The following is an 18,527-nucleotide window of genomic DNA, read 5'->3' as shown; positions in this document are numbered from 1 at the left end:
TTTAAAAATATAATAAATATAAATAAATTTAATGTTAATAACTAAATTAATTAATATTCTTATTAATCATAAATGAGTTAATTATTTCTTATAATTTGAAACAAATGGAGGGAGGATAACTCAAATTCATTTTTAAAATATATGGAGTTTAATTTTTAAAACTTACATGTCAAAATTGACTTTAATTGATTAAAGTTTTTTTTACTGGGTAAAAGGGACTCAAGCCCAACATACAAACTAAGACTAAGCAACCAAAAAACTTGCTACATCAGCATAATAAAAGAGCTAGTGCAGGACAAAGCCTTCTTAACCAAAGCATCTTCCACCAAATTGGTCATTAACAATCCTTCTGACAAAAAACATATGAACAACACGTAAAATCTTTTTATTGCAAACAATCTTGTTTGGGTTTGAAATATGGAAAATCTATAAATCCCCGTCATTTAGTGTTACAACTCTTTATTTAGACTGTAAAAATGTCAAGATCAAATTACTATATCAAACATAAACTCTTTTTAAAAGTTTAGACTGATAATTGATGGATGCATTCTCCCACGGTCGGTTCATTTTGATTTCCAATGTTGTCTACTCTAATTAAGCAAGCGGTGAATGTACAAAATTACTTTTCTTGTACAATTGTTGCATAAATGGCATTAAATCGTTTCCGTTCAAAATTATATATGAATCTGTCCCTAAGTTGAGTTTGTTCCAAAATGTGATAGACCACACAGCACTCATTTATCTATCTATAGAGCCTGCAGAACTTACCATTCCATTCATGCATATACAACATTTCATTCATACTTATACCCTATAATAAATGTGTGTATTAAAGCCAAAAGCATCAACACTATAAGCGTTGGTGTTTCTATAAAATAGGAAAAACCTGAACTCGACCATGGTTAAAACAGGTTTTCTCGTAAACATCAAATCGGAATCAGATAAGTATTTACGAGTTCAAATTTAATTGTTATGTATAGAATTACGTATCCTTAAAAAATAGTCCCAAGTGAGAGAAGGTCCCAAGTGTATTGGTCCCTACCATCGCTCCACGTTTATTTACCTTTTTTATGACAATAACTTTCTTTAAAATAGCCCCTAGTTACCAATTCAACACTATGGTCTATGGATTTAAAAGAACTTAAAAGACAACACAAATATTAACAAATCAACAAATTAAAGATAAAAATGATTGTCACAATTAATTTAATGGGTTTGATCTTCGCAATTTTCTTTAGTGAGTCACCACTAATTTTATTGGAATATGGAAAAAATGAAAAATCTTAAAATTTAAGTATCGCATGTGCATTGGAAGGGTGGAAATTAAACCCCACGTCTTCTCTAAATCACCCATCCCAAGTTTTTTTTTAATGAAAAAATCAACCATGCCAATTGATTGCACAAATATTTGTTTTCTCATTTTAACATAAATAAGAGAAAAAATAATTTTAATTCCATGGGTGAAACCTACTCATACGGTGTAGTAAAGAACTAAAAACTCACATAGTTTGATTAAAAATAATTGTGAATAGGTTATTTTTTTAAAAAAATTATATATTTTTAAATCAAATAAATAAACTTAAAAGATTGGCAAACGATAAATATACATCGAAAACGATAACTCTTGACGTCTCAACATCTCTTGGAGCACCACATGGCAATTTTTTTTTACCATGTTCCATTTTGATCTCCATTAATCTTGTCAACAGTAAGCACGTGGTACGAAATTGTTTGTGTTGTACGTGGTTTTTCATGCGTTGCTTCAAATCGCAAAAGGGAACAGTTTTTTAATTTATTTTAAACACCTTTCTAATATCTTTCTATCATATCATAAGTTCTATAATATTTATATTTTTTTTCTTTTTTTTTTTTCAATCACCAGGTGTCTAATGACATGGAGGATCTCCGTTCAATTTTTTTGTGTTGGTCCATCCAAAATTATATATGAATCTGCCCCTACGTTGAGTTTGTTCCAATACGTGATAAACCACTCGTTTATTTATAAGCCCGAAGAACTTACAATCCCGTTCATGCATATACAACATTTTATTTCTAAACATGGAGCTTCTTTTTCCCTTCTCTCTCCTATTCACCTTTGCTTGCATTTTACTTGCATTGTTCAACACTCTGAATCGTTCAAATTCCAAAAACTTGCCACCTGGAAACTGCCTCTTCTAGGCAACATTCACCAATTTCTTGGGCCACTTCCCCACCAAACTTTGGCAAACTTGGCTAATTAACCAACATGGACCCTTGATGCACCTACAACTTGGTGAAAAGCCACACATAATAGCTCTTCAGCAGATATTGCCAAAGAGATTATGAAAACTCATGATGCCATCTTTGCCAATAGGCCCCATCTTCTTGCTTCCAAATTCTTTGTCTATGATAGCAGCGACATTTATAGCCTTCTCTTCTTACGGAAGAGCTTGGAGGCAACTAAAAAATTTTGCATTTCAGAGTTGTTAAATGCAAAGCATGTTTAATCACTAAGGCACACAAGAGAAAAAGAGGCAACTAAACTTGTTAGAAATGTCTATGCCAATGAAGGGTCAATTATCAATCTTACTACTAAGGAAATTGAGTCAGTGACAATTGCTATAATTGCAAGGGCAGCTAATGGTACAAAATGCAAAGACCAAGAAGCTTTCGTGTCAACGATGGAGCAAATGCTAGTGCTATTGGGAGGTTTCTCAATTGCTGATTTCTACCCTTCAATCAAAGTGCTTCCTTTGCTCACGTACGTACAGGAATGAAAACTAGAGTTGAAAGAGCACAGAGAGAGAATGACAAGATCCTAGAACATATGGTCAAGGATCACCAGGAAAATAGGAACAAGCATGGAGTGACGCACGAGGATTTTATTGATATTCTTCTCAAAACTCAAAAGAGAGATGACTTGGAAATTCCCATGACCCACAACAACATCAAAGCACTCATCTGGGTCGGTATGCATTTTTCTTTAAGATTACTTTGAAGATTTCCCATATATACAACTATATACATAGATATTAAATTACTAACATAATAAATTACACTTTATATATATATATATATATATATATATATATAGAAAATTGAAGTAGCAAGTTATTAAAATATTTTTTATAAGCAAATAAGTGAGTGTACTATACTCGTTTTTTTAGGAGCATTTTAGAAAGATATACTTCCCTGATCAAGAAAATTAAAGTTTAACCGGTTAAAATACTTTATCTATAAAATAAGTGGATAACAACTCTCTCTTTTCCTTTCCTTCTTTATAAAATATATTTAAATTGATAATAAAGAGTGAAATAAGATTGGAAACAAAAGTGACATTTTTTTTATGACTATCAGTATAATAGAAAGAGAAGTATTGAAATATATTTTATTTCATTTTGTTCTATTCTTCTTCTTTTTGTTCCTCTTAAATTAAAAGATATGGAATTGAATGGGATTTTTATTTCACCCTATTATATTTCATTGGATTGGTTCATCCTTAAATATCTAAATGAGCTTACCAATTAATACCAGGAAAAAACAGAACGAACTATACGGCTATACCCTAATCCCTTGGGTCCACCTCATCACTCCCCCTGTTGCTAATTGGCTACACTTTTTATTCCTTGGCCAATTTCTAAAGGGGTCCCTAAATTATTGCCTTCTTGGAAAAGTCTTCAACTTACTGGTGCCCATACCCTATGCCCATTTTGCTTGTTTCTTTCCCAAAGACGTGAGTGAGGTCTACGTTGTTTTTATTTAATTTTTGGGCATTGCCATGCGATGTCGTATAAGCCACTACTACATATGTTTTTAGCAACATTTAACTGCTTAATGTTACGAATAAGACCGTTTTGTAACATTTATAAAACTAAATGTTACTAAATTATGATATTGTTTTTTAAAATATTTATACATAGTTAAAATATTGTCAAAATATGTTTCGTTACATTCTACGTCTCTCACCGCACCTTTGTTCACGACAATGTTCCCACATCTCTCACGCCAACTTTTGTTCTCTGTTCTTATTCTTCTCACATTGCAGTTTCTTATGTTGCTCATCCTATAAATATTTAAAAATTAATAAATTAAAATATTATTTGAACCTTTTTTATTTGAAACGTTAATACTAGTTGTAATTAAATTTTTCGGAAAGAGGTATCAGCTTTGGATTGTGCTACACCACATATTTAGCTTTATTATTAAGAGTAAATTATACTATTCCTTGAAATCCCTTCTGAAATCTCTCCTAATTATTTTTTATTTCGATACTAACTCAGCTCTTTCGATTTTTTTGAAAAATATTACTTTGATATTTTTTTATATATTACCCTAACTCCTTAATTGTGATCATGCTTTTCATAAGAAAAATTGTTGTAAACATTAAAAAGGAGTTTGACAATGTCATAGATATTAATCTAATTTACTCTATTATTAATGTTCTAAATTAGATTGATGGTTAATTAATTTCAGGACATGTTTGCTGGTGGGACAGCTGCACCAACAGCAGTTACAGTATGGGCAATGTCAGAACATATGAAAAATCCTAAGGTTATGGAAAAGGCACATACTGAGATAAGAAAGGTCTTCAATGTGAAAGGTTATGTGGATGAAACAGGCCTTAGACAGTGTCAATACTTAAATTCAGTCATAAAAGAAACAAAAAGGCTACACCTCCTGAGGCATTATTAGTCTCAAGAGAAAACAGTGAGGCATGTGTAATCAATGGATATGAAATCCCTGCAAAGAGCAAAGTCATTATCAATGCTTGGGCCATTGGGAGAGAATCAAACTCTTATGATTTCAGTGGCACAAACTTTGAATACATCCCCTTTGGGGCTGGAAGGAGAATTTGTCCTGGAGCTGCATTTTCCATGCCTTACATGTTGCTGTCAGTGGCCAATTTGCTTTACCATTTTGTTTGGGAGCTGCCAAATGGAGCAATACACCAAGAATTGGACATGACTCATGAGTCTTTTGGCCTAACTGTCAAAAGAGCAAATGATCTTTGCTTAATTCCCATTCCTTATCACCCAACATCCTAACTTGGCCATCAATAAAAACTATATGATAAACTGGCTAGGTGTGTTTATTTATCTTTATCAAGTGTATTAGAACGACGTGGGGTGATAAAGTGACTTGCAGCGTGTTTGTTTCACGAATTAAAATGAATTTATGAGAATATAATATTCTTATGTATGTTATGAATTTGGAAAAAAATATTCCTTAAAGGAAAATAGTTATAATGATTTAAGTAACTTTTATTTTCATGAAGAGTGAAAAAAATATATTTCCATGAAATTGTAGGAAGTTATGTTGTAATCCAATTATAACTTACATTTTAATTCTTATTTTTTATTTTAATTATTTTAATTTTGAAAATATTTACAAATATTAACATTTAGTCTAACACATTTTTAAATATCTCAAGAATATGCTTAAATGATTGCGGGCCTATTTGTTTCACAGCCATGTGAATTTGAGAATAAAATATTTTCATGTTTGTGAATTTTGAAAAATATTCTTGAGGGTTGTTTATTCACATTAAAATAATAGTCCTACCATCATTTAATTCATTTCTATTCATGTGATAAGAGGTGAAAAAGTTATATTTCTATGGCGGTTGTAGGAAGCTATGTATGTTTTGACCCAATTATAACTTTCATTTCAACTCTTATTTTTTTAATTATTTTAAAATTTATAAATATTAAATAGACAAACACATTAATATTTATAAAAATTTGATACAACATCATTTTGTGAAACAAACACACGGTTAGGTATGTTTAATCAAAAATATGATTAGTTTATCTTTTTTATTCTTCAATTTATTTTTAAAATGTAATCATTTATTAATAATTAATTATTTCTAATATTTTTTTTTTAAAAAAATCGATTAAAAAGTAGTCACTTCCAAATATGTACAAAGAGAGCAATTATGTGAAGTACTCCTTTATTAGTGAAGGTGATAGATTTAAACTTCGTACCAATAATGTAGCAAAAGATAAAGATTGATGGGTGTCCTCTTGAATTACATGGCTGTATTCTATCACTATGTCAAGGATAAATATGTATAGGCGACATTTCATTATGTAAATAATGGGCTAAATATAATTTTAAAATTTCTTTTATTTATTTTATAATTTTGATTCCTCTATTTTAAAATTGAGATATTTAGTTCTCCTATTTTAAAAGATCCGTAATTTTGTTCTCCTTATTTCAAAATGTAAACATTTGATTCTTATATTTTAAAAAATTAGTAATTGTATTTCTCGTATTTTAAAAAATCTACAATTTTGATTTAATTTTAATTTTTCCTATGTTTCATTTGTTTTATTTTTTACTTTGTAATTAATTAAATTATATTTTATGATACCTTAAATGAATATATTAGATTTAAGATTTAATTGAGCCAAAAAAAAAAGAAATAAAACGAGATAAAATAAAAAATTTGATAAGAATTACAAATTTTTTAAAATAAAAGAATTATTGTGATTTTTTTTTAAATAGAATGATTAATTGTCTCTATTCTAAAATGAGAGAACTAAAATTATAAATTTTTTAAAATAGAAGATTCAAATATCTCAATTTAAAAATAGACAAATCAAAGTTATGGAAAGAAAAAATATGAAAAGTCAAATTAGATTTAAGTCATTTAATTTTAATAAAATCAAATAGTTAACATTTTAATAACTCATTGTCTTAACTCATCATTAGGTGACACAAGTATGATTGTGTGGCTGAAGTAATGGAGGCTGTCTTTGTTTATCATTGTCTCGATCATAAGGATAAATTCCTAGCAGCTAGCTACCATAATATTAAGTCAATTAGTATTAAAATTAAATCCAAATAAATAAAGTAAACTCTAGCTGATTTATACTTACAAATTACATCCTTCCAAGTCAATTTAAGATTTGCAACTTGACTTAAACTAAATCTTCAATGCTCATAAATAAACATATAATATATGGAAAATGAAAGGAAACTTCATAGATAGCCTTAGGATGAAAACATTTAATTGCACCATTGACCATTGATTTGTGCTTTTTAATTTTTTTTATGCAGATTTGTGCTCTTTAATTGCAATCTACAACTTGGCATATTATTTTATCTCGAACTCCTAACAACCATTTTAATGAATTGTCTTTTCATTATATTAATTTTATGTTTTTTTCTTGAAGAATTGACTATTGAGGGTGAAATATATATGTTGATTATTTTTTTTGTTATAAATGTTTAAAAATTTATTTTTTGACGGAAAATTAAAAACTTACTGAATATAATTAATAATAAATAATAGTTACTTAAAAATTCTTCTATATATAAAAACACAATTTCCGCATTTATACCATTTTATTAACATTAAATATACATATTCTCAATTTACAATAAATTAGAGAAATCTATACTAAAAAAACTTCAAAGTAATTGATGTTTTAAAGAGTCAACAAAGTAACACGTGGTCTAAATTCACCGTTAGTAAATACAATTGTTGGTTTATATTTATTGAAAGTATTCCATTTCCAATTAATTTTCCATAGACAAAGACTAACTTTTTTGAACATTCCAATGATAATCTAAATGTGTTTTTTTAACAAAACATTTGCTATCATATAAGCTGGTGATATTTTTTTTACACCCTTTTTAGTATCTTTTATAATTGATTATGATTTATTAGAAATTACTATTTTTATAAGTTTTCAGTTTGATTTAATGATTATCTCTCTTAATTTATATTAAATAAAAAATATAAAAAAATGAAAATTATGAGAATATCACTAACATTTCTTAGTATTTATTAATTGTGACAAAGTATTTGATATTATTATCATAATTTATATTATTATGAGAATTTAAAATAATGTAAATTATGAAAATAATATTAATAAATTCTTACATAATTAATATATGTCAATAAGTGATAGTTTGAACAAAATTAAACTCGATTTTCTCAAACAAAATTTTGATTTCATGTCTTGTTGATGAAAAGATCATAATTAAGATAAGAGATTTTTTTATAAAAATTAATCATCAACAAAATTTATGAATATTTTAAACAAATGTCATGACTCATGATAATCTATACTCTCATAATTTACATTAATAATTTTTTAAAGGCGAAGAGGAAGTATATTTTATAAAGGGGTGAATAAACAAGAGGTGCAGACATCCAAATCACTAGCTGTGAAATTGAATCTGCATCAACCAGAAAAACAAGTGCAGGAAGTTACATGGAATACCGAATACCCCAACAAATCCCTTCAAGTAGGCATTCCTAGCATAATAAGTAAGAACCCCAAAGGCCTTATCCCTATGAGGAGAGACCTCACCCGCGATACAAATCACATAGCATCACCAAAATTAAAACAATCCTTTCAAGCAAGTCAAAGGACATGCTTGCCATTCAAAAAAAGAGAACCAAGCTGTATTATTAATAAGGTCTATTTAGTTTTAAAGTTAGAATTTATTTTAATAGAGATATTTTTAAAATTTTTGTGTCTCTTAGTTTTGCTGTAAAAAAAACGTGTCTTACTTTTAGTTTAGTATTTTATATTAAAATGCCTGTTTGGTGAGAAATAGTAATTCTTTGTGTAAAGCAAAGCAATTAAATTCTTTTTTTAAAAGGAAATAATTTATTTAATAACAACGCAGGAAGAAGAATCACACCATGTCACATTTACGTTTAACGTGAGACACACATGACTTTAAAGTAATACACTATGTACTACAAACTAAAAGTTTCCCTTGCTCACAAATATACTTAATAAAAAAGAAATTTATTCGTTGATAAACACTTAATCTCATTAAAACTTAATTATCCTCAAGCAGAAGACCAATTATCTTGAGCTCAGATTTAAGCTTCACCATTTCATCCTCCGGTATAATCATGGTCACAAACTTCCCATCAACACCATTCTCGATAGAACCTTTTGGCCACGGATACACCAAAACAATCCCTTCATCTCCAACCCCTTGAAGGGTGTAGTAAACAAACTTTGGTGTGTGTCCCTTCAATTGCAAGTCATACACATTGGTGTCTTCCAAGTCTAGAAATGTCAAATTGACACCATACACAAAGAAATCACTCACACCTTGGTCTTTCTCAATGGCTTCCTCAATTTGCTTCCTCTCATCCACTCCTTGATCCACAAGCATGCTAGCTAAGATTGTCAAATCAGTGTCTACAATTGAGCATTCACTTTCAACCTCAACCTTGCATATCACTTGGTTATTACCAATGATATCATTTGACCTCTTATACGGGTCGGTTCTACACACGGTCACGGTTTTGGGTTCGGATCCTGATCGAACCCGGGCCATGCAACGCCAAATCATGGCACATAGGGATTCAAAAAGAGGGGTTTGGTCAAGACTTGGACCCCAAATTTGTGCTTGCAAGTAGTTCAACTGGGAGCTAGTTAGGTGGAAGGAGAATGTGTCCATTTTTTTGTTGTTGGCTGGGATCCAATGATCCCCCACCGGGTCGACCCGTTTTGCTGAAACTGGATCCTTTTCTGGTCCGGGTTGTCTGGGTGTTGGGATGGATCTTGGGATGTTAAAAAGCTGTTGTAGGCCCATATTTTTCAATATTAGGCCCCAAGAGTTAATGAATTCTGAAGCTGAAAGCGGGTCCCCCAATACATGGGCCCAACTAAGACCCAATGAAATTCCACCGCACTTAAATTTAGTTACCTGCAAGAGCCAAGCTTTATGATTTATAGTGATAGAAGGAATAACCACCTAGAAATAAATTTTCAGATTTTTTTTATATATATTTCGTTTCTACCAAGTAAAAAGAAACAATTAAACGTATTTATACTCTTTTATCTAAATGAGATTTTCAAATTTTTGCTTCTAATTTTTTAATGTAAAATCTTGCATCTAATTACCATCATTGTTACATTGTAGTAAGGATGGAACATTTTAAAAATGGAGATCAGACATCAATGATATTAATGTAATCGTCTTTTAAATAACTTTAGGTTATATTTAATGATTAAAAATTACTCCTCTCACCTAAGATGACATCTCTCAATTTTTTTTAAAACATCTTTTTTTTAATGCAAATTAGGAAAACATCTTTCTGAACTTGTCATTCCCTTGTTCGTGTATTAAGCATTACAAAATAAAAACAATAATAATTTTACCGTATTATTCTTTTCGATAACTTGTGTTTAATTTGACAATTTGTTGTGTATAATATGTAAAATTATATTAAAAGTCCTCAGGAAAACAGTCTTTATCGAATTTAAACGTGTTAATGATTCCTTAAAAAAACGTGTTAATGATAAACTTCATTGTATACCAAAAATATGCGTATGATAACATTTAAAGATAGGTTTAAATACTCCTACAATATCCACTTTGTTACTCTATGTAGTATTAAATATTAAATGTTTTAAATTATAAGACATTAATTGTATTTAATTTTTCATACAATATTTATTTATTAAGTGTTAAAAAATTCATAAGAAGATTAACATTACTTAAAATCAAAATATTACCGCGGATTTTTTTTTATATAAAAAACAAGTAATAATGTATTTGAACAGTATATAGGAGTCTGTATCAATGATACCGAAAGCAATGGGCTTTTACCCTACAGTCTACAGAAATATTAATTAAAAGGGGTTTTTTTCTTTTTTTGTTGAATAGTTACGATCAACCTTATCTCTCTTATGAAAGGAATTGTCCACCATACCATACTATACTACGTACTACTATGTGAATTAATGTAATGGTAGCTTATGAAGATAGGATGGTATTAACATCTCTACCAGAAAAAGCATGGCGACTAATTAGCAGGTCACTATTTCAACCAAACCAGGACAGGATAAAGAGGGGATTTTGACCAAAAGCTAATAATTTCATTTGAAATTTATTAAATGCAATTATTTTTTAATTAATTCCCAGAGTAGGAATTTTTATGACTTTTAGGTATCAAGTCATAAAAAAACTGATGTTTTTTTAATAGTAAAATGGTAAAAAAATCCAATGATTTTAGTTTTTTTAAAAAATATTTATATAAAGCTGTAAAATTTTCACCACTTCAAAGTCGTGATTAATTTTGAATGATTTTAAAGTTATTTTAATTATAATTTTATGTTTTGATTCTACTACTCTATTTTTCTATCATGCATCGTGTATGTTAAATTTCTTGTATAAGTTTATTTTTCTCTCTTTTTTTTCTTTTAACATACTTATTTTTAATATGTTAATCAATCAATATAAAAAAATGTATTTACACAAATAATGAACATTGTTTCTTTTCTTTTATATTTTTATATCTGATATTATTGTGTTTCTACTACTCTGTTTTTGAAGATAAGTATATGATACAACTGGTTTTATTTAATATTTTTTGTAAATTATTATTTGTTAAATTTAGAAACGAAAAGGAACCTAAATAATTAAAATTAATTCTTTGTCCATTTTATCTAATTATTATTGATTAATAAAATATTAATTAAAAAATAATTAATGGTTAGGAATAAAAAATAAAATTCGATGGATTATAGAAGAATTAATCATTTTAATTATAATTATTATTTCAACGAGTTTAAAGTCATAAATTATAAAAAATACTAATTATAATTATTTTTAATTTTAAAATAATTGAAAAAATAATCATGAAATATAAAATTATAATTAAAATAATTTAAAAATAAAAATATTAATCAAAACTTTAATAATTAAAAAAATAAAATTATTTAATTTTTTACGACTTTACTATTATAAAAAAATGAAATAGTAATTTTTATTATTATTTTATATTCAAAAGTTATAAAAATTCCTACGACTTATACTTATTTAAAAATTAGTTAAAAAATACTCTTATTTAATAAATTCTAAATAGAATTATCTGTTTTGGTCAAAATTCCGATAGAGTGGTAGGGTCCCTACGCAAGTTTTACGGAACTATGTTGTACACAGGGAATATTTTAATCGTAAATTAAAAATTTTATAGTTGAGAATAATTTTTTACCATTGTATGATTTGTTTTGTGTATATTATCATATATCTAGCTGTTATTTTTTTTAATAAAAAAGTATAACAAACTAAATTTTTTTAGGAAATAGAAATTAAAGAGAAAAATATGATTTTCAAATTTTCTTATTCTTTTAAAAAAAATATTATTTAAATTTCAAATATTTATCTTTCTCCATTTTCTTACTGAATCAAATATTGGATAAAAGAGTCAGTGAGAAATACGTGTTGTAGAGGTAGTCACTAGCGTAGCAGGACTAAACCCCAGCTAATAGCTACTCTTTTTTATTGAGGCATCGATTACTGTATTTAGTAATCCTTCGTGGCTTACAAACTAGTATACAAAGTAGATCATCTCTTGAAATATTAAGTAAATATATACTCTAAATTTAAAACTTAGAGTCTCCATTCAAAATAAGTGTTATCTTAGATAATTTTATACAGATAATAAAAAGATGAAGGAGAATAATGATCTTATAAAATTATTCTTATTAAATAGTTAAAAAATAATATTAATATTAGATTTAAAAATTAAAGTGACATATATTAGGAGTATTATGAAAAGTCATTCTCTTTCTACCATTTTCTTTATGATTGACTGAATTTTTCTTAAAATTGCCAATTTTGATAGATTTTATATCTAAATTGAAAAAAAGAATCATTAAATGATAAGTAAGACCCACCAAAACTTACATTTTTTAACAAGTTTCAATCAATAGTAAAAATAGTGTTGAAAAGATAATATTAGAGGGAGCGTCGCTAGCATTTTTCTACGTGAAAAAGAGAATTAATACTACATTAAAAAATTAAATGTGATATAATTTTTTTTTCACAAATACAACACTTATTTTAGAATGGATGGAATAATCAATACTAACCTTCAAAAGAAATTTAGAGATGAATCAGAGAATCTTCCTCTACTTAATTTGATTGTGGCCTTTTTTGTCTCTATCTTCCTTTAATTTTATTCATTACTCAAATATTAACAATTAAAAAACCTTTATCTCAATTAGTTTGAATTGGTTGTACTTTGATTTCGAGTGTGAAAATTATAGAAATGAAATATTCCATTTCTGATTAAAAAAACACTAAAAAATTCCTATGAAAGTAGTTATAGGTTTTGTCATACATAAAAAATGAATAATAACTAATAAGTGTGTGTCACGTGTGATGCATAATATATAAATTAGTATAGTATGTGTAGGGAAATTACTAAGAACCTGCAACAAAACAGGAGGAGAAAAAGATAGTTCTGGGCCAATGACTTGGTGAGAGACGAGCAACTTGTACAAGGGCCAATCCTTCATGGCTAGCCACTCATCTAGGGTTTTGCTGCACTTGGCCTCAATGAACCTTACTCCACAATCATTGCACTTGATTAAGGGCCTACCGGAATCCGATCGCCGGAAGCGGCCACATGTGATGAAGTAATGGTTGAGCAAAGTGAACATGGCCTCCTTAATTTTCATGATGGTTAGGTCTTGTGCAGCCTCACTAGCAAAGAAGTACACCACTCTGAGATAGTGAAGCTTCATGGCCAAGTCCAAGCCACCCGGGCTGTGGAACACCTCCGACCTGGTGGCCCGGCCTGGCCCAACTGAGGATAGCCTCACATCATGCACTACACACTCTTCTAAGACCATTTTGCTTTAACAAGAGACTGAACTGTAAAAGAGGCTTTAATTGCTTCTAGTACTCAACTCAGTCTTTGCCTACCATCATATATAGAGTGATGGAGTGAAGGACCATGGAATGGCTGGTTCGACATTTAATGCAAACTTACTTTGCGTTTCATTCTCATTGGCTCGTACCAAATGCAGACTTTGTAATTCAAGTAACAAACTTTTTTAGTCCATAAATAATAAATGCTATAAATCATCTTTTTTTTTCTTTCTCTTACGAGGATTGAAGAATTTAAGAGATTAGGTTTAAAAATTGAAACTCCCTGTTATTATTCTCTCCATATATTAATTATTTAGATGAAAAAAGTAACATAATTAGTCCGAAAATTTTAAGAGTAATTTTAGATTAAATTACAATTACAAAATTAACTAACTTTTTAAATATACATGTCAATTAGTTATAAGTGTCTTATATTTAAGAATAAGAATGGAAGAAGTAAAATATTATTACTTTATCCATTCCATTACTATTGTGTAATAAAAAAATTTCAAAACAATTATCATGCTAGTTTTTTATTTTTTAATGTAACATTAGTTATTTTTTTTTCACTTGTATCCCTTGTAATATTAATAAACAACAAAATTTATAAATAAATTATAATGATAATATAAGATTATTTTTATAAAATTACTATTCTCTCATCTATTTATTATTTTTTCTTGACCAATGTAAAATAAATTAAAATGATAATTATTTTGATAAAAAGAGTAATAAATATCTTAAAGATACTTGCTAAAAAAATTAATAAATAAAAATATATTATTAAATTTGTATTGGAAATCCTGGAAGAATATATTCTTCCACAATATTTATTTTAATTTTTTTTCTTAGACAACATTTATTATGATTCAGAAGTAGTAATATTCCATTTTTCATTAAAAACTTTCCACTTTTCGTTAGCATTTTCCATATACTTTCTCTATTTCTTTTTTTAGGATATTCTTCTATTTCTTTTTAATTGTTGAATTTTATACAAAATTTGGTTTCTATCTAACTGTTATTTTTAAAATTCAAGATAATCTTAATGATTATTTTATCAATTATACTCTTATTTTTAACTTAATTTTTAATTATTTTACACTTATGCATTTATTTATAGAATTGAATTGAAGAGGATATAATAGAAAAGTCCACACTAATTTTATTTGAATAAAAAATATTACATTTTTTTGTGTTTATATAAAAACAAGACAGATAAAAATAAATGAATAAATTATTTTTTAGACAAACACTAAGAACATTGATTAAAAAATAAAAGAAGGAAGCTTTTATCAAAATACGTAATATCATGTTTTCTTTGATTATTAAATACATTCTCATATAACTTTTAATAAAAAAAATATTTTTAATTTATTAATAAATATCATAACAACACTTATTAACAATGCCCTATTTTATAAACATTGTACATTCTATTAGCAATAACTTTATTCTGTTGATTCTACACATTGAGTTTATGGAAGATAATCTATTTTGATTTCATCCTTACAAAATACATTATTAAAGAAGAAGAATAAATTTTAAATATAATTAAATTCTGATAAAAAATTAGTCTCAAAGTTTATAAGAATATCTTATAGTAAGAAGCCTAATATCTTAATTACGATTATAGAAGAAAAAATACATTCTTTATACACAAGTACACAGCTGTCCAAATTCTGATTCAAATTTTGCCTTCCAACTCTCTATTTCTGCAATCGAAAAAACAAAAACTCTCTTTTTCTCAGTTGAGTCAGTTCTCACTTCTCTGTATCTGCCCTTTAGTCAAATCATAGTCATCAATTTATTTCATCTAAAAGTTCACATTCATGATAATTGGTCAATTTGCTTTCCAAACTAAAAATAAAAATATAAAAAATGATCAATTTGCTCAGTTACTATAGTCACAAAAGTAGTTATTTGTTAACATATTAGTTAACTGGCATAAATTTTATTCAATGTTATTAATTAGCGATTAATCGGTTAACCGATCTCCAAAAACATTTTGGTAAAGAGCCATCCATCCATTTTTATTAATATCTATCAATTTAGTGATAAATATATTGATAACCAATTAAATTAACTAATCATTGTAAGACTATATATTAGAGGCGATCAACTAGTTTGATTTCGATAAAGAGAGACTAAGAATAACTGATAGGGAGTGTTTGTTTTACAAAATTATTTAATTTATTTTATATTTTCAGGAATCACATCTTTATAAATATTGTAGTTGGAAATATTATTCCTTAGCATATATAAAATCGTGTTTGGTTAATTTTTAGCATTTCTAGAAATATTTTAGAGGTTTTAAAATAATAAATGAAAAATGAAAGTTACAATAGAGTTAGAAAATAATTCGTTAGATTCTCATGGGAATCTAATTTTTCTGTCCCATTATCATGTGAATAAAAATTATGTAAACATGCGAATGCAACTTTCTTGGTAATGGAAGATACTCAAAAATATTTTGTGATAACCTCTTAACAATTATATAAACATTCCTATCTTCATATTTTTGGGAAGGCAGGATGATTTTGTGAAACAAATACCCCATAGGATTGGTGCAATAGTGTAATTTTGTTACATTTATATGGAAAAAAATAATTTATTTAACAAAAGAATTTGTATTATTTTTTTCATGTATAAAAAAGTCAGCAACACTCATAACTCTCTTAAGTCAACAACAATCATATATATAACGTGAGTAAAATTAATTTTTTATCTAATAGATTGGGAGACTTTTGTCAACCTAAAAAAGAAAAAGATGCTAGAGAAAAAGTTGGCTGAAGAACATCTATTTACGTCGAATTTCTTTAGAAAAAAGAGATATTATGGAATGGAAAAACTGCGAGAATTCTCTTTTACGATTCTTGCTTTCCCTTTTATAGCCGGACTCATTTACTAATAATGCGATCAATTTTACATTCACATGGCAATTAATATTATAGCCTGCTGAGTGGTGACATCTAACCGATTCATTGAGGAAAATAGATCCATGTCATCCACATTACTTTCTTACGCTTTGCAGCTGCCTATTTATACCCAGTAGAGGATTCTCTGTCAGTCTGTATATTTGTAATCCTAAATAACAAAATAACTTGAATAATTTCTATGAATTAGGTGTTTCATCAACTTTCAATAACGTTTGAACCGGCTTAAAATTATAATATATATATATATATATATATATATATATATATATATATATAATCATATTACTATTACAAAATATCTATCGATTTTATTTATGACTATTTTTTTTTAAAGAACTTGATTAATTATTTTAAGGAGATCAAATCCAATATAACTCAAATCAAAGAAATCAAAGACTTCTTGGCTTAAACTATATAGGGTTTAGAAGCTAGTAGGAAGCATTTACAGAAATTCGGAAGTAAAAAGTATATAAATACTCAAACTGTGACTTTTTAAAAATCAATATTATAAATTTTAAATTATTTTATTTACTACCCAAATTATATTATTACCTTGGTTATTTTATCCAGTTAGTCGGTGACTACCAATGAATTTTTTAAATTATCACACTACCAATATTGTTTAAAATGTACATTGGGATAATGAGTTTTCCATGTAAGAATGAAAAAATAAATCATCTAAGTCATATAATCATATGATAATCTAAGATAGGTATGTATACTCGCAGTTTAAATTCGAGTAATATATATATAGACCACTAAATTATATTTGTATTATCAAGATTTAAAAAAAATGTACGTGACTTTATTACGTGTGAATCTGATAACTACTTATAATCTTGACCATTCATATGATATGGTCCATATTTATTGTTCTTATTTCTTATACTAAACAAGTGTCGTCACATGAATAGTTTTCATTCTCATTATATTCAAGAAATTTAATGATAATCTATCTAACATTTTTTTAAATTATATAAAAAATACTAATTACATTTTAACTCAAATAATATATATAATCAATAAATAATAACTAATTTTAGAATACAATTTTAACAATTAAATTACATTTTTAATTAAATATATGAATTTACCTTTTTATTAAATTTTTATTATAACAATTTTTATTATTTACCTATTAAATAATTATTATATTTTTAATATATTGAGGGAAGAGTAGAGGGTCGTTATATCCATCACTTTAACAAATTGAAAAAAAAAAAAAAAACTCAACTCCAACCTCAATCTGGATTAAAGTAAGTTTTCATGTTTGACTATCAAAATCAGTATGGCTGAATAAGGGGAACATGCTTTCAGAATAGATAAGATCAAATAGATACTCACAAGTTCAAATCAGATTTTCGTGTCTATCATCAGCTTGCATGGCTGAATATGGGGGAACATGCTTTCAGAATGCAGAATACCATGCTCAACCCAAGCATGGCGAGGCCAACTACAATTAATTAATGTCCATTATTTTGCTCACAAGAGCCATATGTACTTCGATGTGGAGGGCCAAGGAATTCCATTAATACATATAATATTTCTTTTAATCATTTGACTAATTTTTAACATTCGATCTTACGTTTCATCTAAAAAATCAAAGTTATTTATTATCTCAATCGACTCCGCTATTTATAAGTATCATTAAGTACGCCTTTTCTTTATTTTGATTCTTTATATTTAACAATTTTGATACATTAAATTTTAAAAAATTTATTCTGATCTTTTCATGTTTTTAAAATATATGGTTTTGATTTTTCTTAATATTTTATTAGAAACATTCTGTTAACTTTTAAATTTTAAAAATTATTAAAATGATATATTTTAAAAATATAAATAATTACAATAAAACTTTAAAAACTTAATATACTAAAGTAAAATAATGGTGAAACATAATAAACAAAAAATGACATTAAAATTTTCAAAATAATTAACTTTATATATTGACAGCTAAAAATA

General features: G+C 27.2%; 1 protein-coding gene and 1 pseudogene across 1 annotated transcript; one reads left to right on the top strand and one right to left on the bottom strand.

Annotated features, from left to right (window-relative positions):
- Positions 1-1,987: 1,987 nt before the first annotated feature.
- Positions 1,988-5,178, top strand: LOC114412885 (annotated as a pseudogene).
- A 3,452-nt stretch (positions 5,179-8,630) lies between these two features.
- On the bottom strand, positions 8,631-13,673 carry LOC114412884 (protein ECERIFERUM 26-like). Its single transcript, XM_028376981.1, has 2 exons — positions 13,188-13,673; positions 8,631-9,672 (listed from the first exon to the last, which is right to left on the bottom strand). The coding sequence occupies exons 1-2, from the start codon at positions 13,608-13,610 to the stop codon at positions 8,791-8,793; spliced, it is 1,305 nt and encodes a 434-aa protein (XP_028232782.1). The 5' UTR covers positions 13,611-13,673; the 3' UTR covers positions 8,631-8,790.
- Between the last annotated feature and the right edge of the window lie 4,854 nt (positions 13,674-18,527).

Source organism: Glycine soja, chromosome 5, assembly GCF_004193775.1.
Source record: "Glycine soja cultivar W05 chromosome 5, ASM419377v2, whole genome shotgun sequence".
Lineage (NCBI taxonomy): Eukaryota > Viridiplantae > Streptophyta > Magnoliopsida > Fabales > Fabaceae > Glycine > Glycine soja.
This window is presented reverse-complemented; position numbering and strand designations above follow the sequence as displayed.